Here is a 25,116-nt window from a genome sequence, read left to right as displayed (position 1 = left end):
TTGTACCTGCTCTAGGTACGATTCCCACACACTCTCCGCCTGCTGTCCCAGCTACCTTGCAGGGAAGCCTGTTCCTGCAGTAGCAGTTGTAGACTTCCTAAACCTGCCTTCAGTCTATGTTAGACAATCTCCCTGAGCTCTCTGGGAACAGAACACACAGAACTGAAGCTTGTTTAACGGGGCGACCCTAGAGACAGTCATTCCAACTAGGATGGAGATCCCTGGCTTCTCCTCTAGAACAGGCCCCAGCAGGAGGGCAGGACATACTAAGTCACTTCAATCAGTGTTCATGCTGCTCACGTGTAGTTCCAATCTGCAGAGAGTTCAAGTCTGCCTTGAGGCTCAAGCCTTGATGTAGCACATCAACCTGTCTACAAGGTACTAATCGCCATGGAGACAGTCTGATTCACTGATCCCCGAAGTACAGATAAGTACACTGAAGCTGTCAGAGGAAAAATGGGTAGCTTCCTGAGCCCACGGGCAAAGGCCCTGGCCCTCCCAGCTCAGAGCTGGAGATCTTTTTCAGTGTGGGACTTTCAAGAATTACCAAGCCATAGTGGGGCATCCTTTATGGGGAGTTTACTCGATGCCTTAAACTCTGTGGGCTCTGGTGACAGGATAGTTGTCAAGTTGTGTGCACTTTCAATAACCAATGTGGGGCACTCTCTGTGACTTCTAATGGACCAGGGTGTGGTGGACACAGCTGAGTTCCTTTACTTAGCTATTTATTTGGGGGCGGGGACTGAACCTAGGGCCATGTGCATGTTAGGTACAAGCTATCACTGGAAGGACATCTTCAGCTCTTGTTTTTAAGACCTACTTTGTTTTATGTGTATGGGTGTTTAGCCTGCTGCCTAAAAGATAGGACAAGGGCTTTGGATTCCCTGGAACTCAAAGTATACCCTGGAGCCAATATATATATGTGCTGAGATCTCAGCTCAGGCCACCTGCAAGAGCAGTATGCACTCCTAACCAATGAACCATCTCACCAGCCCTAAGCTCTGGTTTTTTTGTTTGTTTGTTTGTTTGTTTTGTTTTTTATTTAAAGAGTCTCGCTATATAACCCAGGCTGGCCTCAAATTCTCAATTTTCCTGCTTCAGCTTCTAAAGTGATGTGATTATTCTTTCTTTTTCTTTTTGTGGGTTTGTTGCTGTTGTTTTAAATGGATATTCATCTGTCCTGGGCTCTGAGTCCCCTGAAGGTGGTTCCAACCCAAACATGGGGCAGACCTCTGTAACCCACTCTGACCCCTGGTTGCATCGAGACAGACTGTGCCATTTAGTGTGGTCTCAGCTTTTTTAAATGTATAGACTGAGATGTGTGGAGAAAAGCAATGGGAGACCACAGACGGATCCATCTGGCGTTGTTGGGGGTGGAGGGCTCCCTGCTGCTTCTTCAGAGACTGTCTCCTCTATGAGCAGATGCTATGTGGCCTCTGGGTGGCCCAGCCACACATGCTCTCTGCCTCCACTCCCAACTGGGGCTTCATAGGCCATCAGAGGGTGCCTTTGGTTTCCCCTTCAGCATATGGTTAAAGATGGTGTGTGCTTACTCCAAGCTGCAAGCAGCTCATTCAATCAAATCTAGAAATAAAATGTTCGCTGAATGAAGCAGACATAGAGCTGGGGCTATTTATGTGATTTGTTGAGCCATTAAATATTTACGGAACCACTACAAGCAACACACTGTGAGGGCAAATACAGAAAATGAGTGAAATGCAATTTGCAGAACAATGTGTGAAAACCCAAGTATATCGTAAAGTGTGATGGAGTGTTACACGAAAGAGGCAGCTGCCGGCACACACAGTCACACAACACATTTTCTTCTTTTATTTGGGTGCGAGGAGCCAGACTAAGGGTCTCCCTATGCCACCCAGGCTAGCTTTGAACTAACTATGTGTCCCAGGTTAACCTAGAATTCACTGTATAGTACAGACTAGCTCCAAATGCAAAATCCTCCTGCCTCAACCTTGCCATCGCAGGGATTACAGCCATGAACCACCATGCCTGCTCACGCAGTTTATCTTATCTGCAGAAGAATGACTGTGAGAGGCTTGTCACCCCTGCAATAGCCATCCACCCTCATTTCTGAGAAAAGAGAGGATAAACTTCCTTGTGAGAAGTGTCAAGGTGTGTGTGTGTGCCTCAGAACTGACTGAGCCCAGGTGTTGAGAGGTGGTATCCAGTTTTAGAATCAACTGCCCCTCAAACAAACAGATGCCAAATTTCATAAGGAATCTTGCTAGTTTTTTAAAAAAGATTTATTTGTTTTTATGTGTCTGAATATTTAGTCTTCATATACTTCATAACTCAATTTCAGGACTAGCCCAGTGAAATGTGGTCTGGCTTATAGACTGTAAAACTTTCTATTCTATTCTCTCTACTCTACTCTAATTCTAGTTTCCTTCTGCTGACATGTTGCTCAAACACAGGTGTTTGCTTGCTGGCTGGGAGAACTGACCCTTTCTTCTTCTATCTGCTCCATTTTGCATTATTCCCTGCAGGCACCATCCCAAGCCCTCCTGAGGGCAGACAGGGATGAAGCTGAGAGGCAGGATGCACTTCCCTGCACCTCCTCAAGCGCGCAGTGTGGCTCGAGAAAACTTTGATAGAGTTGGTAGAGAGTCTGTTGTGCACGCTCCATCAGTGGGCTGGCTGGAATCCCACAGAGGCACAACAGCTTCCTAGTTACAGTTTGTAGCAATGGTAAAACACACATAGAGGTTTTCTGGGGGAGGCCACAGGTCGCACATCTGGAAGGACACTGGCACTAGGAATGATGCATGGTTGTCTGTCTGTGAGGGCTGGGCACAATTCACCATGTTAGGAAAGTGGGCGGAGAGGAAGAACAGTGGCGAGGGGCCCAGGGATCCAAAGCATCAGCGAGCCACTCACTGCAACTCCCTTCTCCCATGCAGTGTAGTTGTTAATAACCCTATTGTCCTTTGTGTCCAATTCCTAACAAAACCATCCATGCCACATTTCTATTTCAACACACAGAAATGACTAAGGATGAAAAAAATTCAAAATGAAAGCAAATTTAACAATTTTAGCTAGTAGGAATTGACAACTAACACCTCCACCCCCAAGACCTGGTCCCCTGCTTTTAGGGCTCAGGCAAAGGGCATATGAGAACAGCTAGCCTGATACTCACATGTCACTGCCTGGGTTGGGCTTGACTGGGTCCTCAGACGGTAGGCAACACTCCATGATTTCATTAAAGCCTGCATTCCCGATATTCTTGGCAAGCTGCAAAAACAGAAGTCTATTTCAGAGCACTCAATTATTAATACCCTCCACTGCTGTCCATTATTCACAATCTGATGATTTATTTAATGGCCACTAAGAAATAGCGCCATAAAGTGGTTTGCTTTTAATGAAAAGGCACAGAACGCAAAGCCCCATGGTATTGGTGCAGTGTGATGACCCACGGAGGAGCCTGTGGGAAATGGACGCCAGTCACCACAGACTTGGAGAAGCAGGAATTCGATCCATGGAGATCTACATTCTCACCTGCCTTCCTGCAGAAATCCTTTCACCCACAGCCTTCTTCATACTAGCTGTGAGCAGTGTCACAGAGATTCATGGGACCAGGAGTTGGCCCTGGATGTAAGGGTTGTGGTGAGATGGCCCTCACTCTTGTCTGCTGTGGTGGGGTTGCATAGGCCAGGGAGAAATCCCCTTCCCCTCCCATTTGCCTTTATTACCAGTGGCAGGCAGGAGAGCTGGTCCCAATGAGGTCTAGAGAGCAGGGGAGTTGTCCCTGCCCCTTACCTGCTACTGCCCTTGGGCCCTGCACCTCTCCTGGGCAGCAGAGTAGAGCTGGCCCTGGACATGGTGTGTGCAGGTGAGCCAGCACAAGGTCATGAGCTAAAGAGAGCTGGCCCTGTCTCCTGTTTGGTGGCCAGTAGTGCAGACCAGGTTGAGACCCACTTCTCCACTCTCCCATCCTTCACCACCTATAGTAAGTAGAAGAGCTGGCCCCAGGGTCATGAGAGTGTTCAGAGTGGGAGAATTAGCCATGTCCCCTACAGGTTATGGCACTTGGAGAGTAGGCTCTGCAGCTAGCCTGGTGGGGCTGGAGGGCGGGGTTTCCTGGTGACCTGGCCTATGCTCGTGAGAGCTGGGGAGCTGGTGGGCTCAGCAGCTTAGATACCTCTCAGGCCCAGAATCAGGGCTTTGAATTAGCCCACCCCAATGATGAACTGCTGGAGTACACAAAGGGGGCTAGTCCTACAGACCCTAAACTACAGCATTTCCATGACATAGGACAACAACAGGATATCTGAAAGGAGTCCTGGTAAGGTTCCAGAATTGGAGCCTTAGATAGAGTGGCAGAAGGCAGAGCCCTCGAACCAGACCAACGAGTCAGTGCAATGAACATCTGCAGGCAAAGAAGAGTGGACAGAAGGGAATACTGTGAGATACACTGAGACACACTGCAGCTTTTACAACAAGAGGTTTTTTCTCTGTCAGGGGGGAGGTTGTAAGAGTGGAGGGAGAGATGAGTGGGATTGGGGTACATAGTATGAAATGAGAGAGAGAGAGAGAATATGAGTATGTGACACTTTTAGGGAAAACTCTTGGCAAACTATAACACTAACATCACATAAGACATCCAGGTGACCCCAGATGTGTCTTCTGACTTTTCTTCTCATCTGACAATCACCAAGTACCAGGCACAACCACGCTACCTTGATAACATGGCAACTGGCATTTGCTGAACGAAGCCAGGAGCTCCTTCAGAGCAGGGACATCCTTGCCTCATCCCAAGCACAGAGCTCATCACCTGCTCTGGAAGTGAGCTTCCAGGACAGATTCCTGTCACTGCTGTGCCCTGGCCCTCAAGTCAGATTTCCCAAAACAATACTGGTGGGGCACATCTTGCACAGGGATAGGAAAAAAACAGATTAAAGTCATCATTGGAACACTAACAGTGAATGACACAATGTCAAACTTCTTAGCTAGATTGCCCATGCAGAAAAAGGGTGCAGAGACAGTCTGGAGGTGTGGCTGTAGAGAGGGTCTGGTGTGTCTTTAGGGGTGACTGGCTTAAGTTCGGATCCAAAAAATAAGTGTCAGGAGCCACCCCAATGCCTCCTAGTCTGCATTAAGTCGAGGGGTGTGGGGGAGAAAACTCACCAGGAAGCAGAACATTTCCCTTCTGCTCAGATCTGGCTTAGCTGGGGCAGCTGGGACATGGAGCCAGCACATCTGTATGTCACACATATACACATTCAACACTGGAGCAACCCGTCGCCTCATGTATCTGCTAAGACCCAGTTTATAAAGTAGCCTACAGGGAGCCACGTGGAACCATCGAGAGAGGCAAAGCCCCCAAAGCTGGAGGCCATGGGATCCTACCGAGAAACATGGGGCCAGCAGACCCCTGAGGAGCAATGCTTGGGGCGGGGAGAGCAAGTACTGACCAGAGCTTTGGTATCAAGAGCTGCCACCGCCACCTGAGGGAAGTGTGGATGTGCTGAATGGGAACCTGAGCTACACCAGCCGAGGAGGAGGCCACCGAGGCCACCGTTGTTCACTGGTACATGTCTCTCCCCGTCGGGGGTCTGGGCTCCAGGGCCCTAGAGATGGGAAGTGTGAGGGTACCCAGGTACATCCAACACTGCTTTGCATGGCTTCTAATTCCTAAGACATGGAAGTGCCATGTAAATCACTGTCAAATGACACTGTTCAGGGAGCAACAAGAAAAATCTTCATGTGTTCAATATGGGGCAAAACCTTAGTAGGTAGGCTCAGCTACTTAGCACGTGAACAAAGAATGCTCAAGGGTCAGGAAGATGGAGGCGCTTCAGGAGACTCAGCAGCCAGGTGCCTCTCTTCATCCAAGGACATATGGGATAGATTTCAGGATGAGGAAAATTCAAATTTGGGTTTTCTTTTAACTCCTAGAATATCTTTTAATATTATTGGGGGGGGTTATTTACTTTATGTATATGAGTATTTTGTCTGCATGTATGTATATGTACCAAAGGTATACAATGACCATGGAGCTCAGAAGAGGGTGTCAGATCCCCTGGAACTACAGATGGTTGTGAGCCAGCGTATGGGTGCTAGGAACAGAACTCAGGTCCTTGCAAGAGCGACAAGTGCTCTTCAACACTGAGCCAGCAATCCAGCACCCATTTTAAATAATTCCAACTTGAGGTTGGTTGGATTTGTAGATTATAAACCCACCGACACAGAGGGCCAACTGAATATCACTTAAGACAGTGAAACTGAAGCCTCAATTCTTCATGCTGCTTCGTAAACACAAAATGAGGCTGTCATGTAACTGAGTCCCTCAGCTGTTTTGGGTATTGGGCGCAAGCCAAATGTTGGTCTTTACTGGATCAGTCCAACAACAGAGACAAATTGATAAAACAAACAATTAAATAAAATTTAAAAGAAAGAAAAGGGAGGAGGATGAGGTGGTGGCGGCGGCGGCGGTGGCATCGGGGACATGACACAGTGGATAAAAGCATTTGAATTTTGAACTGACAACCTGACTCTGATCCCTGGAACCCATCAAAGCTGGAGGTGCTGATGTACATCTGTAACCTCAGCTCTCCTCTGGCAAGATGGGAGGGGCAGACATTAGAATTACCCAGACCCATGTGCCAGCTAGGCTAGAATATACAGACCAACAGGAACAAGAACAACCCTTGTTTCTCAAGTGTGGAAGATAAAAACAGACTCCCAAAAATTGTCCTGCCACCTCCACATGCACACTGTGACACACATGTCTGTATACAGACAATAAAACAGGAAAAAAAATTTTTTTAAAGTGGCACAGTGTTGGGGGTGCGGCAACAGACACTCCTACTCACCCCTGCAAGACCCCAAGTCCAGGCGCGCTCACGACCAAGAAGACGCTGAGAATCACACATGCCCAGAACAAGGAAACCGGGCCTTTATAAATCTTTAGCAGTGCCTAAGTAGGGCATGAAGCTACAACAAGACCTGAGGTTTTGTCTAGACACTAGTTTTAGAGTTTGGGACTGGCTGGAGCAAACTTCCTGCTTCCTGTTTCCATGGGGAGAGATATCAACCTTTTCCTACCTCTGTTCTTTCTTGAGGACAGAGACCAGAAGTGAGGGGAGCAAGACTTCTCTGAAGTCTCTTAGGTCCCACAGGGGTCACTACACTGAGGCCTGCTCCTCCTCTAGGCCTGGTGCCCTCAAGCTGCCCAATGGGGTGGGATTACCACACAGTTTCCACACACAGGCACCACATAGCCATCTGGGGCTTGCCAACTACACAGTCGTCTAGATCTGTTCTGGTTTACCCTTGCTTGCCTTCTGTTTGCCCCCAGCTCTGTTCCAGTAGGGATGGAAGGCCTGAAGACACATCATGCCGTTTGATACATATGTGCACGAGGGCCCAGAAAACACAGGAGGGGTGAGTTGTGCAGGCAGAATCAAGAAATTCTGGGGGCTTAACAAGAGTAGGGCATGAACAGCTAGAGATTGGGAAGGGAGTTCACATGCCTAACATCTATGTGGACCTGGCCATTTCTCTAAAGTATCTGACAACATATGCAGATGCCTGGGGACTTGGTTTTTTACTCATGGGTAAAAACAGCTCAGAGTTGTGACTTACACATGGGTTTGCACACAGCCTGTGGTGTCTAAGGATCTTTAAGGGTATTACATGAGCAAGTTTCTTGGACTCTGAGTCTCATGTAGCCAGAGAAAAGGCACACGCACACGCGCGTGCACACACACACACACACACACACACACACACACACACACAGATAGCCCTCCCCCACCCCAAAACATGCACACAAACTCCAGCCATGCCAATGCCTGGAGCCCAAACATGATTCACGGATGGCAGCTGACTGTAATTTCTCATAGCCCTAAGCAACTACAGAGTGGCTTAGTTGAGTGTCAGCAAAATGCCAGCATTGAAAAGCAGTTCCCAGGGCTTGAGGCTGCGGCTGACCAGCCCAGATGTCTGACAGTGCAGTAGAGAGAGACCTCAGGAGACAGCTGAGTCAGCTAACCAACTCCCTGGGCTTCCTGACACTCCTCCACCGTGACGGAAGACTTTAACATTCAACTGCCTTTTTCCCCTTTATTCTGCTCAGACAGGGTCTCACTCTGCAGCCCAGGATGGCCCTGGGACCCACTGGGTAGCACAGGCTAGTCTCAAGGTAGCAGCAATCTTTGTTTTTAGCCTTCCAAATTTTGAGATTGCAGGCATGAGCCATGACATTCCACTCTAAATTAAACTTCAAAATACTGAGGTTTTCTTTTTAACTTCAACTATGATAGTGAAATGGATCCCATGAGACCAGTGCCCTACTAGGTAATATAGTTTTCCAGGTGACACCCTCCCCATACCCCTCAAAAGCTTCTTACAATGTTCTTCAGCATTAAGGAGAAAATTCATTTCTTTAAAACCCAGGCTTGTCATAGGTTTCTGGAACTAGGTTCATTGAAGCTCTTACCCAGTGGTTCTCAGCCTTCCTAATGCTGTGACCCTTTAATACAGTTCCTCCTGTTGTAGTGACCCCAACCATAAAATTATTTTCATTGCTACTTCATGGCTGTAATATTGCTACTGTTATAAACCTAATGTAAATATCTGAAATAAAGATGGTTTTAGGCAACAACTGTGAAAAGGTCATTTGACAACCCCAAAGGGGTCACCATCCACTGCTCCAAGCCTACTAGAGTATGGAATGCCGAAGTGGTCGGGTGGCAAACTTCCCCAAAAGAACCTAACAAACCCTCCATCCGCTCGTGTTCCATTTCACTGAACCAGAAGTGACTTCAAAAGCAGGAAGTGGAGAGGATTACTAACCAGCCACCTACAGAGATGCCCAGGTCCGGCCTTCAACATGTTTCCATGTTGTGTGCTTTGAAACAACAACACAGCCGGGTGTGGTGGCGCACGCCTTTTATCCCAGCGCTTGGGAGGCAGAGGCAGGCGGATTTCTGAGTTCGAGGCCAGCCTTGTCTACAAAGTGAGTTCCTGGACAGCCAGGGCTACACAGAGAAACCCTGTCTCAAAAAACCAAAATAAGAGAAAAAAGAAAAAGAAACAACAACACTTTAAAATGGAGAAACAGCCAGCACACAGTATCAGGAAACTGCAAACCAGGAAATAATCCACAGAACCAAGCAAAGGGCTCCTTTGGAGAAGAAAATACCACAGTCATGTTGGAGGACTGGAACAAGCAACCATTGATCTCCCATTCAAAGACATGACGCCAAAGAGAAAACGGAAGTGTGTTCAGGTCCTGCCCATGGGCTAGCTGTCTCTTTCAGGTCATTTTAAGAGTCTCGGCTCGCCAACAACAGCAAAACTGGGAAACTGGAATTACTCTGATAAATAAGGGAGTGAAGGGGCAGCCCATGGGATGAGACAAACACCTGAGATCCTGGTCCTACTCAAGGACAGAATCCAGACTATTATAACGAGTTTGTATAACTTGACAGAATGAACACAGTCCTGACTTGAGGGCAGAGGACCAAAGACACAAAACAGCAAATGGGTACGAGACGAATGTGCAGCAGCGCCAGCTGCAGCGACATGTGAGCAAAAACCATCACTTCTCACCAATAAGCCTTATCAAAACCTTCGAGGTGAATGAGAAAAAGAACCATATATACTGTTGATCTGAATTTATGGAGATTTCTTTAAGAAAAATAAAAGTAAGGGGCAGAGATGGCTCAGCAGTTAAGAGCATCCACCGACCGCTCTTATAGAAGACCCAAGTCTTATCCCCAGCATCCACATCAGGTATCTCACAGCTAAGCTGCCTGTAACTCCAGCATGGGGGGTTTCTGATGCCCTCTTCTGAGGCATCTCTCCAGGCCCACTTTTTGAGTAGTCATTGTTGGAGCAGGGCTCTGACTAGCTCTTGAAAGCTAATTACTAGATGTCTAGGGATTCTGAGAGACAGCTGTTAGACAAGGCTACTGTTAAAAATTATACTATGTAAATGCATGATAAGTCAACAACTATGATACTAAATACTCAAGGCTCATGATCTTGCTGGGCATGTTGGTTGGCGCACACCTGAATTCTAAGCACATAGGGACCTGAGGCAGAAGGAAGGAATCTGAGTTTAGCCTGGGCTACAGAGTGAGACCCTGTTCCAAATAAACAAATGAGGACAAATCTCATCATTTCTGAATCTTACTCCATTTCACTATCACCAGTGACTGGAGCTGTCTACATGCATCAGATTTATATGAAGAGGGGATGCAGAGCACTGTTACTAAACAGCTCCACACTCAGTAATTCATAAGAGGAGCTTGAAGCTGGCCACGACAGAAGCGTTTATACCAGGGAATAGGCGAGCTTTCATCAGGGACTCTCTGCTCCTCAGAGCTGGCTGTTGAATATGTGCTGGGCTCTGGAGAGGGGCACATGTGATGCTCACAGACTCCCAACGTGGCCAGACGGGCCACCACACACGCCAGTTTGTATCCCGGGAGTCTCAAAAGTGAGTATCAGCTAAGACAGATTAAAGGGAGCCTCATTTTTAGTGTGTTACCTGAACGGGTGCAGAACCTGGGTACATCAAGGTATTGTAAGCAAAGATTCCTATTGATGGGTGGGGATAATACACCATGGATGTTGAGACATAGAGATCAGATGAGCCAACACATATAAAGTGCTTCCAAAATAAGCCATCATCTCACAATACATCATTTGACATGATCCTCCACTGTAAGCAGAGCAGGGAAGGTTGGAATTGCTGCAGTCCATCTATGTTTGCTGAGGTACTGTTTCCTTGAGAATTTAATGCGACCATTTAAAAACTAAGCCATAATCAACTTCCCCAGAGATGCCGCATACCTCAAAAACATAAGCTAGTGTCTCAGCAGCGGGAACCATACACATAACCAAGAACAAATTGTGAGGGCTTGCTAAGTCTGCTTCATTTATAAGCTGAAAGTAACCAGGGGTGTTGCTGTGTGAGGTGTCAGGATCCACCCTAGCTATTCCCCACACCTGTCCTCCAAGATGGAACAAGGAATTCCTTGGAAAGATAGGGAAGCTTCCCCAAGACAGCCAGAGGCATCAGGACTACAGACACACTGGACTCAGAGATGGAGAACATTTACTGCCCCGTGGGTGGAACACTGACTGTGAGGACTGATGTTCTATCACTATTATTGCTCTTGACATTAAAATCAATGACAATCAATATCCACTTACTACTTGCTACCCAACATCCAGTCCTCTCAGGAAAGACTTCCAAGCACGGCTTTCCAGACGGAAACCATGGACTCTGAAGTGCCAAAGCCCATGTAAGCACAGAACTGGCCTCGTGACTCAGTCAGCCTGCAGTGTCAGGTACCCAAAGGTCTGTCTTAAAACATGGTTCCAGTTCCCCATCCCCCTTTCAAAAAGCATTCATATTACCAGTGACTCAAGAGTGAAAAAGTATTTCAGAAAAGTGAGAGCAAAACCAGAAGCCAGTGTTTCTCCTGAGAGGAACAAGAAAGGTCAGTCAGACAATGGAGGCTTGAAGCAAGAAATGGATACAGTTTTGTCAGAAACCGGTTGGTGACTTGAGGTCAGTAAACCATTTATTGCCCTTGGGCTTTAGGTTCCATGCCTGGTTAATGAAGGAGTGAAGGGGGGGGGGGGGCTAGCTATAGCTATCACTTCAGCTGTTCATCACTCAGTGACAGAAGACTCCTACACAGCCTTGGTCACTTGCACTTTCTGCATTTAGGAACATCACATAACAGACACACCCTTCATCACTGGTGTCGGGAAGTCGGTAATTATCAATGAGTCTCTAAGTCTAATTACCAGAAGCTCAGACGTTCCCAATACATCTAATGTCAGGGACTGCATCCTGGAGTAATGAACCCCCAGCTCCCGGTGGATCCCAGAGCACTCGATGCAAGTCAGGATGCCCAGGTTGGTAGAGAGCCACGTCGGATCTGTCAAAGGAAAAGGGACATCATGAGCTTGCCATCAGAGAACAGTCAGGAGGCAGAAGTTTCTCCCTGTCAGGCTTTGAATAAGAGCATTTTACCTTAGACACAGCTGCTGTCCCTGTCTAAAATTCCACTAAACCCACAAGCAATGTCCTTCTTCTCCTTCCAAGTCCTATCCTTCCAAAAGCAAGTGACTAAAAGTCACCTGGCCATACTGCAGAGTGGAAGAGGAGGGACAGGACTCTCCAAAGCAGAGCATTGAGGGGACGGATAAGATCTCAGGATACCAACAGGAACGGAATACACACCCCATGCCTGTGCTGTGCTGTGCTGTGCTGTGCTGTGCTGTGCTGTGCTGTGCTGTGCTGTGCTCAGGGTCTGGGTTGTGGGAGTAGTCAACTGTGCTGTGAACATCTGAAGTCAGAGAACTTCTACACACTCTCACCTCACTCAACGCTCAGGGTGTGCTGCTAGCAAGTAGCGAGCACATGGTCACCCTTCGTTTCCCAGAGTTCAAGCTAGACTTTCCCCACATGGCACGTTCATGTCCTCATTTAAATATCCCTCCAAGTGCTTAGTGTACAGTGTGGACCCAGTCAATACTTGACAGCAAATGCTGAACTTACAAAGCATTGAAATTAAGATGTATTGGAGCACAATGTCTCCCGAGTGCTTCCTGCCCCCTGAAATCCTCAGCAGAGAAACATCATGATCTTGCCCATGAGGTCATCATCAAGTTCTTTAAAAACTGTCTAGTTGTTAAAAAGTGGGAGTTGGGGAGAGGGGCTGGGGAGATTGACAGGAGCACCTGCTGTTCTTGTACAGGACCAGAGTCCATGGGTCCTGCCCAGCATCCATGGGTCACAGAGTGTGCCTGAAAGTTACTTTAAATGGTCCTCTAAGTAGGACAGAGAGGCTGATGGGAATCCTAGGCAAAAGCACCCCTTACACACATACAAACTCACCCTCACAGCCCCTCCGAGCCTGAGACTAGTGACCTTCAGTTCATCCCCAATGTGTCCTTCAGTTTTCATTGCCCGAAAGACGCTGATCTGTAATCTTTTCATCTCCACCAGGCTGTCTTTCCAGGGTCCTGCCCTGGGCCCAGCAGGCAGTGATCTCCTACCCATGTGCCCCATTGCTCTCTGTACACAATTCATTAAGCATTTGTGTAATGGGATGAGCCCAGACTGAATTGCACCAATTTCATGTTTGAAATGAGAATGGAAAAAATAAAAATCAGTGGGTGGATTTCAGGCATCCCTGGAATCTGAATGCCATAGAGCTGGGGCTGGGGCTCTCCCGGGTCACCTGATGCCCCACAGTCGCAGCACACGTCATTGCCCGTCATCCTCTGCACCTCCGAGATGATCTCCTTGGTCAGCTCTTGGACGATGTTATTTTCTCCGGTGTTGTCATCACCCTTAAACGCATTGTTCAGAGCTTCTTCCTTGCTGTTCTGCAGCACAGACATCCATCTGGGCAAACAGCAGCAGTGCGGGGTGTCAGCTGGGTGAACACGCTCACTCCCACCCTTGGTTCCAGCCCCACCCACAGAACTTACATCTGACATTCTTGTTCGTCTTCCGCTTGGAAGTGGTACGTCCTGTCATCTGCACAGCAAGGGAGACTTATCACTGTGCAGCTGGGTTTATTTACCTCAGGAATAAATAATGTGTGCTCTCTACCAGATTAGTGTATAAAGTCATGCGCATGCCGTGCATGTGTGTGTGCCTGCCTGCCTGCTTGAATGTGTGTGCTGACTTCAGTCATTGTGACTTTATAATACAAATCTAACAACCTGCCCCTTTCTAGTCTAAAAGATGCCGTTTCCAGAGAATTTCTATAATCTCTTTAAAGAGCCATCCCCAAAAAGGAACTGCTCAAGTTCTTTGATAAGAGCCTTCCCTATCTCACTTTTTGAGGTATTGTCTCTTTATGTAGACCAGGCTAGCTTTGAACTCACAAGAGATTTGCCTGCCTCTGCTTCCTGAGTGATAAGCCTAAAGGCTCGGCTAATGCCCCCTGACAAACAAAAGCCTTTTCTGGAAAACACAATCTTAGACATTTTCTGGCTTCCTTAGAACTAATACTATATCAGAAATTCTAAAGCCACACTCCGAAAGTCCTATGTCACAAGCACAGCTAGCCTGATAAGATGAATAACGGTATAAGAGGAAGTGTCGCGGTGTGCATCAGGTACCTGCAGTGTCTTACAAGTGCTTTCAGGGGCTGTGTTCCCAGGAGGGGTGGATGAGGGACAGCTTAATTTCTGTGCTATTCTTGCCAAAATGAACAACCTCAGTTAAGTCCTGAGGTACCACAGGAGAAACCTAACTTGGCAGACATCTCACAACAAAACTGGACAGCAGTCTTCAAAACGTACAAAGGTCAACATGGGCAAGGGATGACTGTAGAAACTGGACCCCTAGGAGCCATGACTAACTATAATCTAAATGTGACATGGGGCCCGGAAGGATCAGAGCACCAGGACAAGGACAGGAGTGGGAAATGGATACATTCTGAGTATCATTTCACAGCACCAAGCCTGTGTCCTTCCTCAATGTGGATTTCTCTAGTAATACATACTGGCTAAATTGTACTGACATATCTACACACACACACACACACACACAGGAACGCATCATAAACACATGCACATATGCACACACACATACACGAATGCATGAACATGTGCAAACACACACACACAAATAAATGCTTTTGAAAATATAATGAGTAGACAGCTCTTCAGTAGTAGTTTTCACTCCTTGTCTTAGAAAGACTCTTGATGGGCCGTCTAATTGGGGCCAAGTATCAAGAGGGGTCAAGTGCAGACACAAGTGAGGTTCACAGCAGAGGTTTTGTTTCTTTAAAATCTTAACACCAGGGGGAGTCAGACATCACTTGTTTACAACCTATCTGTCACCAAAGAGAGGAACAGGCAGAGAACTACTTCAAGTTAGACAAATACTGGATTGCAGCAGACTGAAGTGAGCAAAGAGGCATGGCCACCTTCTTCTCCCAGGCACCTCACAGCCCCGCCCAGCCTCCTAGGAAGAGGGCCAGAGGGGCAGGTCCACAGTTCTAGCCGGGAGCTTGCCAAGTGGACCTCAGAGTTCTCAGGAAGCTGTGACTGGAGGGCATGTCAGTGTCCTGGGCCCACACTGAGCTACTTTACAGCCAGGTTGGGTGTGGCTTTGTCATCTGCTGACTAATTCTGCCAGTAATCCCACTGGGCACTGGAGAAATGGGAGGTCATTCCGTATAAAGTGTCCAAATCATAACGCCCTCTCTGCAGGCTCTCTGGAAATCCACCTAGACCAGCACAGTTTCCATGAGCTTCTGCCACAAGAGAAGCTTTTGGGGCTGTAGAAAGGCATGCCACCAAGGCCCTCTGAGTTCCATCCTGTCTGGGAGACTGGCCAACTTATCTCATAATTCTAACCATGGTCCTTCCTAGGGTGCTTGTGTGGCTCAAAGACAATGGCTCAAGAGTGTGCCTGAGGGCACAAGACTGGACAGGTCCCAAAGGGCTGGCTTTACTGCAGACAGATCCCCCTAGAGGAGCAAGTTCCCTCTAGATCAGAATGGGAAGCCCCTGTTTGGGAGCGGGAGATAACAGTGGGGGCGGGCCTTGCAGGCAGAAGCTCAAGGCAGCCAGCCAGCCTGTCATCCTCTCAGCAGATTCAATACAGAATGATCCGTGAGGAGAAGGATGACTCCTGGGGTGCAGCTACATTCTCACAGGCCTGCTGCTGTCTCTTGGCCTGGCATTGGGTTCATCTTTGATTTCCCAACAACTCAACTATGTTAAAATCAAGGACATGTGATGGCATTTGCTCCACTAGTCAGGAGGCAGAGGGAATAGGGTGCTAAATGAGCCAGTCCCCACCCCGATCCTTCCTGCCTTCTCAGGACAGCAGTGGCATCAGAGCTTTAGTCAGTACATTTTTCCTGATAACTTCAGGTCTCTCTATATGAACTTAAGCCCCAGCAGCTCTGCAGAGAGCATTCCCACCAGATGTTCCCAGAGAAATTAGATACTTTGAACATCTGCTGAGTTGAAAACTGGGTAGGACTGGAATTAACTTTGCCCCTTGAAGACCAAGCAGGGGTAGTGGGTGAGACAGGTTTTCAACATAACTAGTGTTCTGCATCTGCATAGCCACAACAGCAAACGGTGGTTGCGGCCAAGATTCACGGAGCACCTCAAGCTGCCACAAAGTCAACAGTGTGATCACGGTGAAGTCTGTCTGCATCACTGCCCTCGGGCATAACCAGACTCACACACTAGTCACTTCACCCACATCCTCAGGATGCAACGATTCACACCTAGCAGGCCTGTGTGCCCTTCCTATGTGCGCTCACTCCTCCCTGATGAGCTGAAAACACGCAGGAGAAAGGTTCTGGAGCAAGTGCTTCTGCACTGTGGTGTCTGCTGGGAACCCACGAGCCATTCTGGAGGTGACAGCTGAGGAGGTGCTGCACCTACCTCAAAGCTCAGCCAAGCTCGGATGGCTATCAAGTACTGCTGGGGTACCCGAGTGAACTCACACCTAGGGTAGCATCTTTTTAACAGGCTATCTTTTTTTTTTTAAAAAAAGAAGGGTTGAAAACCTGCTTTTCCAACCACTAGCAGACATCTAATGACACCATCACGTTTTCTCCTCTAACTCAACCTTAGGTTACAGTCTAGAGGAGGTGACCCGGCAGTGGTCACAGTGGTCACATGTAAAATACAGTCAAGGCTTAGCTTTTTACATTGTAGATGGAATTCTGAGAGTAAGGTTTGCTATACATGGAACCTACCAGACTGAGGAGACAGGAAGCAACACAATCAATCTCTCTCTCTCTCTCTCTCTCCCTTCCTCTTTCCCTCCCCTCCCCCAGCCCAGTGATCCTGTCTCTCCCTCCCTCACAGAGTTGGAGTTAGAGGCACATGCTTACAGCAAGTGCTCTAACCCACTGAGCAATCTCCCTAGCTCAGCATAAAGATGGCTCCCCTGTCACCTAGCTGAGCTTGGCCTGTGGCTCAGTGCAGTGGGTCTGCAGATTGAAGCCTGCTGAGGGGTACAAGCCACACAGGTGGTGGAGACGGTGGCTTGACCAGACTTCTCAATCTGCTTTGAATGTTAAATCACATCTCACTGGCTCTGAGGTCTCAGTCATGTGGTCTGAAGAATTAATCAGACCGTGGGATGGCATGCTAGGATTGACTGGACACGCCACCAGCCTAGGCCCCTCAGGCTAGTGCTTTGTGTAAACTCCACTGCTGTGCTGGATTGCTGGGGACACCACTTCAGAGGGAAGACTGGCCCACCCTTTCCTGAACTATAATCATGCCACGCACAATGACGGGGGACAAAAGCTATTTATCATATTTTCCTTAAGATGTCATGAGCCCCTTCCTTGTTTCTGGAAGGTTCTGAGTAAACGATTTCTGTAATTGCTGGTTATGGCAGTTCTTTTGTGTACACCACAAAGCTGAGAAATACACAGGAGCAAAAATGCAAATTCTGTAGTGGGAAAAATAAACAACTTTTAAAAAACTCAAGTTAATGGGCTATAATTAAAAACCTAATCATTTTTGTTTTGAGCTTTAAAAAAAAAACCTTATTACATTTATTTATGTTTTGTGTAGGGAGGGGACTTATGTGTACCATGGTGTGTGTGTGTGTGTATGTGTGTGTGTATATGTGTGTATGTGTGTGTGTATGTATGTGTATGTGTGTGTATATGTGTGTGTATGTGTGTGTATATGTGTGTGTATGTGTGTGTGTGTGTATGTGTGTGTGTGTGTGTGTGTAACCTGCAGGAATAGATTTGCTCCTTCTACCACATGAGATCCAGGAATAAAACACAGGTTGTCAGGCTTGGCAGCCAAGGGACTTTAACCCACTGAGCCACCTCACTGGCCTCCAGATATAGCATTTAAAACACCACACAAATAAATTATAGAAACTCCACACAGCAAAACTGTCATTTGAAGAAGGCAGGTGAAAGGGTTTTAGGGCTGAGATTCATCCAGAGCAGTCTGTCTGCTTATGGACCAAGTAGCTGAGGCTCAAGTGGAGAGGGTGGTTCTCAATTTACAGAGCAGATGGAACAGGGTTGGCTTCAAAGGCCAATTCTAACCCAAGGGCCAGCAAGCCACCAATCAGCACTAGAAAGATAAGAGGCAGATCACTGGCCTCAAACTCGTAATCCTCCTGTCTCAGCCTCCTGAGTGCTAGTTTTACAAGCTTATGCCATAATACCCAACCACCTTAAGACTACCTTACGGCCTTCAAAAGGCTGAAGCTCCAGGTATGCGTAAAATGGCCATTGCTCAGTCTGGGAAAGAACTTACGTGATATGAGGTCGAAACACTTCTTCTCCTCGGGATTGGTCTTCACCTGGCAGGTTAGTAGGTTGAGCTTGGCAGGTGGCCGGTTGGCCTGTTTAAAAAAAAAAAAAAGCAGGTCTGTGGGCAGTGGTAGACAGTCCTCAAGAGCAGACCTCTTACTAGTTTACATAAGGTTTCCAGGGGTGGGACACACAGAGGAATGCTGGCGGTGGGGTGGGGTCCTTGGATCTCAGCTCCATAACAGCTTTCTCCCAGGGCACAACCAGCAGTCTATACAACCCATCTGACAGGGCGAGGGTCAGGCCTGTGTAGGGTTGGTGGTTGCTCCAGAGCTAAGAGACTGAGACACAGGGTTCTGACACCTTGAGGTGGCTTGAGCAAGCACGCAGCTTCATTTCATGAGCTTTTCAAAGTGTTCTCCTAAGTGGAAACACTACTTCCAAGAAAAGTCATTCGGCACATGCACACACAAGGGTGTGTGTGTTATGTGTATGCACATGAAAGGGTGTGGTCTGTGTGTTGTGTGTCCTTTGTTTGTTCTGACTATCTAAAACGAGCACAGGCAACAATTCACAACCCTAAAATCCAACCACCACTGTCACTTGTTTTCAGGAAACATATTCCACATACAAAAGATCACAACACATTTTATTGGTTTCAATTAAAAAGGGGAGAGGGGAACAGAGAATGGGGGGCCGGAGAGATGGCTCATTAACGAAGAGCAGTTGTTGCTCTTACAGAGGAACTCAGGTTGGTTCCCATCACTCACTTGGGTGGCTCAACTTGGAACTCCAGCTCCAGAAAATCTGATGCCTTTTTCTGGCCTCTACGGGTACCAGGCACACACTTGGGACATACATACATGCAGTCAAAACGCCCATATACATAAAATAATAATAAATACTAAGTCTTAAACTATTCTCACTCTTTGCTCTCCTCGGTCACTAGACGCTTCAAGATACATGACCTAGATTTGGGATTAATCCAGAGACATGTCTGTACCTATAGCAGGGCAGGCCTGACAGAGGCTCTTGCCCTTGCAGACCTGGGAATTCTTGCCATTTACTTTACAGAGCTGGGGGTGGGGGTGTAGTAGTCTCCATTAAAATGGGTCAGATCCCTGCAACTTGTGAAATCTGTATATGACAAAGGATGAAGAAGATCTGAAATCTGAAAATAAAAACTACATGATCAGGTTTATCTAGCACCCTTGTGGTTTGTGGTCATTTTGATGTTTTTGTTTGTTTAAGACAGGGTTTCTTTATGTAGTCCTGGTAGTACTAGCTGTCCTGGAACTCTCTCTGTAGACCAGGCTGGCCTTAAACTCACACCAGGCTTGCCTCTGTCTCCCAAGTGCTGGGATTAAAGGTGTGTACACAGATAACATGAACAAATGAAATCACATGACCTGGGCTGAGCAGCCAGGGAGTCAGGGAGTTGGGGAGCAGGGCTCCAACAAACATGCAGGGTTCCACACACTGAACATTTACTGTCACCTCCCTGGCTTTGACATGGTTTCCAGAGAAGATGGGCATTCACCTGCACTTACATTTAAAGTTTTAGAGAATTTCATATATGTACACAATGAAATATAATCCTATCTACCCCTCAGACCACCTTACCTTCCCTCCTCCAAACTGCATGTCTTTTGGTTGTCCAGTTAGTGCTACCCACATGTACATGGGTGTGGGGTCATCCACTGCAGCATGGGAAGCTAACCAGTGGCTACATTTTCAAAAAAGATTTGAGTCTCCCTCTGCCAACAACTCTGTCATAGCAACTCAGTATGTGAACTACCCATCCATGCAAGGATGGTAGCTGGCTTGCTCATTGGTAGGTCTTATGCAGCTAGCCATGGCGGATACCAGGATACATTTAAGAGCCACAATTTGAGTTATACATTTCCTCTCTCCCCACTTCTGTCTGTCACCTTCCCACCCCGTGGTCACTCTCTACCTTGAATTATCTTCAAAGACACTTCAACCATCACTTGAAGGAAATGACAGCCCAGCACAGAGAAGGATCCAGAGCTTCATCTGGACTAGGGATTTGAGGCCATGAACATAGCTACATGTTAAAGGCTGCAGCCAAGAAGGACCCAGAGACACGCAACAAGCATCTTAAACACCGCTAGCTCTTACAGGTTCCACTTTAAAGACTGCTTACTTTCTGCTCATTTGGGTTATTAGCTACCAACAAAGGTGTGAGGGAAACTTACAAGAGAACATTCTATCCATCAAATCCCCTCCTTGCTGCCATTTTGGGGAAAAAAAAGTCATTATTCAATTTAGCTAGAGTACAGTGCTGTGGGCCGGGCGTGGTGGCGCACGCCTTTAATCCCAGCACTCGGGAGGCAGAGGCAGGCGGATTTCTGAGTTCGAGGCCAGCTTGGTCTACAAAGGGAGTTCCAGGACAGCCAGGGCTACACAGAGAAACCCTGTCTCGAAAAACCAAAAAAAAAAAAAAAAAAAAAANANAANAGTGCTGTTTCCTTCCCAAGGCAGCCTGGGTTTAGCAGGAAACTAGCAACTGGGAAGATCCTACCAGTCTTAGAGCTCGCAGCATGAGGGTCACAGGTTATTAGTGATTCTCCGACTTGATTGTACCATTCTACTTTCTATTAAATACCCCAGGCCTTTTTTTTTTTTTTTTTGCCATACATATGGCAAGCAGCCTACCACTTACCACTATCTCCAGTCCTTAAAACACTTTAAAATATAAACTTGTACTCTTCCCTCCAAGTGAATAACAATTACTTTTTAAAATGTTGGGCTGGCCAGGTGTGATGGCACATGCTTTTAATCCCAGCACTCAGGATGCAGAAACAGATAGACTTCCGTGAGTTCAAGGCTAGCCTGGTCTATACAGTGAGTTCCCAATTGGCCAGAGTTATACATTTTCTTAGAAATACATACATATATACATACATACATACATACACACACATACATACATACATACATACATACATACATACATACATACATACTAAAATGTTGGGCCCTCTTAAGCAGCAGGGAACTCTTCCAGCACAATGCAGCGCTCAGGCCTTGGTGGGGTGGCAGTGGTGGGACTTCCGTCAAGAAGACTCCTAATAAGAACTCTCACCCCCAGAAAGACTTTCCCAATGCCAGAAACAAACCTGCTGACCTGATGTGGCAGTACCTACGCAGGCTCTCCCTGTACCCATCCTAGAGGGTACCTGTACTCCTCTGTGGGAGTAAAGAGTGCAGCAATTTCACTTCCCAGTGGCTGCCTGCTTCCAGAAGGGAATGTCTTCCCCATAGTGCAAGCACACCCTAGGAGCTTACACTTCCCACAGACCCTATTCCAGCTGTGTGCCAGCAGCTGCTCTTAGATTCCTACTTCCTCAGACCCACCTTTGGAAACCTGTCCCCCTTTCCTGCTGGTAATGAAGCAGAGTCAGGAACGATTGGCAAAATGAGCAAGCTACATAGGAGCCAGATAAAAACCCATACCTGCAAATAATGCACCCCCCAGTCCTCTACATCTGCAATATGCAAGCATTTGCATGGCACAGGGACATGGAGGACCCTTCAGGATCCGGGAGTTGCTATCCAGGCTCCTCTGGGGTAGTTAGGTGGAGGCTGCCTTGGGACCCACTTACAGCTAGAGGAGGAAGTGGCTGCTAAAGCCAGAGGATACCCTCCCCCCCCCCCACAAGAGGAGGATCCTTGAGAGGATTCAACTCAAAGAACACAGCTTTTAAAAATACATACCCACTGTCTAAGAAGAGCATCAGCATCCTTGTGAAGATAATTATAACTACTGCCTGCCCCAGAACTGGGGCAACCCATCAAAATTTAAAGAATTTTCATTATGCCTTTGGAGAGCCAGCTGGAACTCTGGAACTCACTTGAAGCCACTTAGAATGCCATCATGGAATCACCAGGCATGCCCAAGGGATCACAGCCCTGTTGTTGATTTAAGTGGAGGGCCCCTCAGGGACCCCAAGAAAGCAGCTATGCCTTGTAACATGGGAGTTCTAACTTCCTCTACAGTGGCTTCTGCATCGACCTGATGTGTGTCTGAGCTAAAACAAACTAATGGGCACTGTGGAAATGAACCACATCAGAGAGCATGAGACCTGTCAGGGAAATCCAGCCGTCCTGGCCTGGTGTTCTGCATCTATAGGATGCACACACAGTTACACTTCCCTTAGTCTGAGCAGTAAGGCCCCTCATTCCTGTGCGCCTGCTGTGTGGAGAGAGTAGTACATCAAGATCCTAACTGAGGCTCAGGAGTGAGGAGCAGCTGGGTTATGGCAAGATGGATGACCTAAACTCTCCCGAGTCAGTGGCCTGGGTACAGGTGACAGAGACCAGGTCAACACTTGCTAAGAATATGTTCTAGGGTCTTGCCCTTAATGGAATCATAAGTGAAGGGGGCAATCCATCCCCAGACTCCCACAGCAACATCTTTGCTTCTATGACACTCTTCACGTTGAGACTTTTTGTTACTCAAAAGTTAAGTTTCTTAAGACCCCATCTTAAGTTAAAACCTTCCTATGTGTCCAAGAAACCCATCTGTGCTTCTGCCCAGTTATGCTTCTTAAGGGGACTGTAGGATGGGAGAAAAGTCTGAGAGAAAGGCTCAGGTTATTGCCCATGCTCATGACCAATGGACATATGTGGTATAAGACTGTATTGTATCTATATCTATATATGTGTGTGTGTGTGTAATATGTTACACACTACACATCTGCATTCAATGAAGGGGTGACCAACTTGGCTTTGACAATCCCAACCAGTGTCACCAGCCCCAGCCCCACTGGGTGGAGAGAGTAAAGGACTGTGGCAGTGTTCCTGATCTCTGGAAACTAAACTGGAAAGTGATTTGATTCTCACACAGCCCATACAAGGCTCGATTACAGTGCATGAGCTTTTACAAACAGGAAGAAAGGTAGGAAAACTTAAGGTGCATGACATTGCTGTAAGGAAGATGGATTCCCTTTCTCTCTAGATGTGGTTCCCAAAATTCTGAGGAGTAGAGAGATTATTCCTTTCTTTCTAGAGGCAGCAGAAGTCTCTGTAAGTAAGGAGGATGTCTGCATAAAGTTAGCTGGGGCAACAGGTGTGACGGTTTCTGGAAGTCAAAGGCTACAAAAGAAAAGTGGCTTGAGTGACTGGTTTGTCCTGGATTTGGTGATGTCATGAACAGTGACCAAAGGAGCATGCCCAGGGTGTAGGTGCTCCCCACACAGGCAAGGACACAAGTTTCTTAAGGGGAAACATTTTGAGAATGTGTCCTCACTAGAGCACACATAACAGACGTCAGCAACCATCCCCAGCCGAGAGTGCTGATTAAAAGATACTCACCGTGCCGTGGGAGATGGTGAGGAAGCCATTTTTAACGGAACACTTCCTCTTCTGCCACACTTTTCGGATCCTTAAGGAGAAGAGGGGAGATTGGGAGAGTTTAGAAAAGAACTCAGGAGATAGAACACAGGAGATAATCAGCCACGCTCCAACCCAGCACCGAGCTGGCTAGTCACCTACCCATCGCTCTTCTTGTAGAGATTCCCGTTCCTCTCTGTTCCATGTTCCTTGTTTCCCTGAGGTTGATGTAAGCTGTAGGCTGTACTTTGGCGAAGTTGTGAGTCCTGAAATGTGGCCAAGAAACTGCTTTTTAATGTATCTTGTTTAAGTCTCAGTTTTTTTTTTAAATCACTACATAAAGAGAAACATATGTGTAAATATTTTATTATTATTATAAAACTTCCCCTCTCATAAAGGCCATTTATAGGCTATGGAAGGAAATGTCAAAGCCAGTGTTTCTAGTGTGGTGTCGAGGAGCTGAGTGTTAGAATATTGCCTTGCATGTGGCTGACCCTGAATTCCATCCCAGCACTTCCATCTCCCCCTAGACCATCAGTACTTCTAATCTGGCTTTAATATGCCGCCTTGGAAGTGCTGGATTTTAATTTGGACCCTGGCAATGGCTAGGGGATCCTGGTGTTGAAGCCTTGAGAAGGAAGGTTCTACAATATATTGAGAAAGATCACTGCTTACCGCATGGGCAAAAGAAAAAGAAAGCTATTTGGTCTTTCTACCTCAGTTTCTTTCTTGGACAACAGGAAACACTCAATAAGACAGTAAATGTGCTAAGGATACATACAGTCACATATGTAAAACACCTGGTACATAAGAGCATTGGTCAAATATTCCCCCGCTCGCCTCATCAACCTCATGGTGTGCACACACATGTGTGGTAGGTGGGTGTCGCTGTTCCTAATTGTTCTAACACTGACTAAGCATACCACAAGAGCAGAGGGCATGCATGTGCTCAGCTGAGACTCACAGCGTACATCCACCCAATGACAAACTCTAGTACTAGAGTTTCTCAGAGCAAGAACCAGTGGGAAGTCTCCAGAACCCAGGCCAGTGCCAGTCATGACAGGCCCCCATCTCACACTGAGTACAAGGAGTGACCAGCCAGTACTGGATTCCAGCAGACCTATGGGAGTAAGCCGGAAGATCCCACTAACAGCTCACAACTAGGCAAGAGCCAAGACCTTTTGTGTTTATTGTGGATTCTGTCAAACTGGTTCTCTTCTCCTGAGGAAGCAGTTGTGATGATATTAAGAGCTTTGCTTAAGGGGCAGAGCCTCTCAAAGCCAGAGCAGAGTGTAGAACAGAAGATAAGTTCCGATGCCACCCTCCTTCCATCAAGCCACGCTGGAAGACCCAGAGACTAGGGACAACTTCCTTCCAGGTGTCAAGCAGCAGCTGATCACTCCCAAGAAAGCAAAGGCAGTGGCCAGACAATGAAGAGACTAATATATGACAGTCAACGTAATCCAAGCCCAACAAAGAATTAAAAACACCC

General features: G+C 47.2%; 1 protein-coding gene across 5 annotated transcripts in view; it reads right to left on the bottom strand.

Moving 5' to 3' along the window:
• Asap2 (ArfGAP with SH3 domain, ankyrin repeat and PH domain 2) overlaps positions 1 to 25,116 on the bottom strand; it is a 157,380-nt gene that overhangs the window by 26,478 nt on the left and 105,786 nt on the right. For all 5 annotated transcript variants that reach the window (XM_029484885.1, XM_029484887.1, XM_021178724.2 and 2 more), the window contains 7 exons: positions 23,787 to 23,890; positions 23,607 to 23,676; positions 18,271 to 18,358; positions 13,483 to 13,531; positions 13,230 to 13,396; positions 11,788 to 11,921; positions 3,155 to 3,249 (listed from right to left, as the gene is read on the bottom strand). In XM_029484885.1, coding sequence (XP_029340745.1) covers positions 3,155 to 3,249; positions 11,788 to 11,921; positions 13,230 to 13,396; positions 13,483 to 13,531; positions 18,271 to 18,358; positions 23,607 to 23,676; positions 23,787 to 23,890 — 707 coding nt within the window. The remainder of the gene's footprint in view (positions 1 to 3,154; positions 3,250 to 11,787; positions 11,922 to 13,229; positions 13,397 to 13,482; positions 13,532 to 18,270; positions 18,359 to 23,606; positions 23,677 to 23,786; positions 23,891 to 25,116) is intronic.

The sequence above is a fragment of the Mus caroli genome, chromosome 12 (assembly GCF_900094665.2).
Source record: "Mus caroli chromosome 12, CAROLI_EIJ_v1.1, whole genome shotgun sequence".
Taxonomy (NCBI): domain Eukaryota; kingdom Metazoa; phylum Chordata; class Mammalia; order Rodentia; family Muridae; genus Mus; species Mus caroli.
This window is presented reverse-complemented; position numbering and strand designations above follow the sequence as displayed.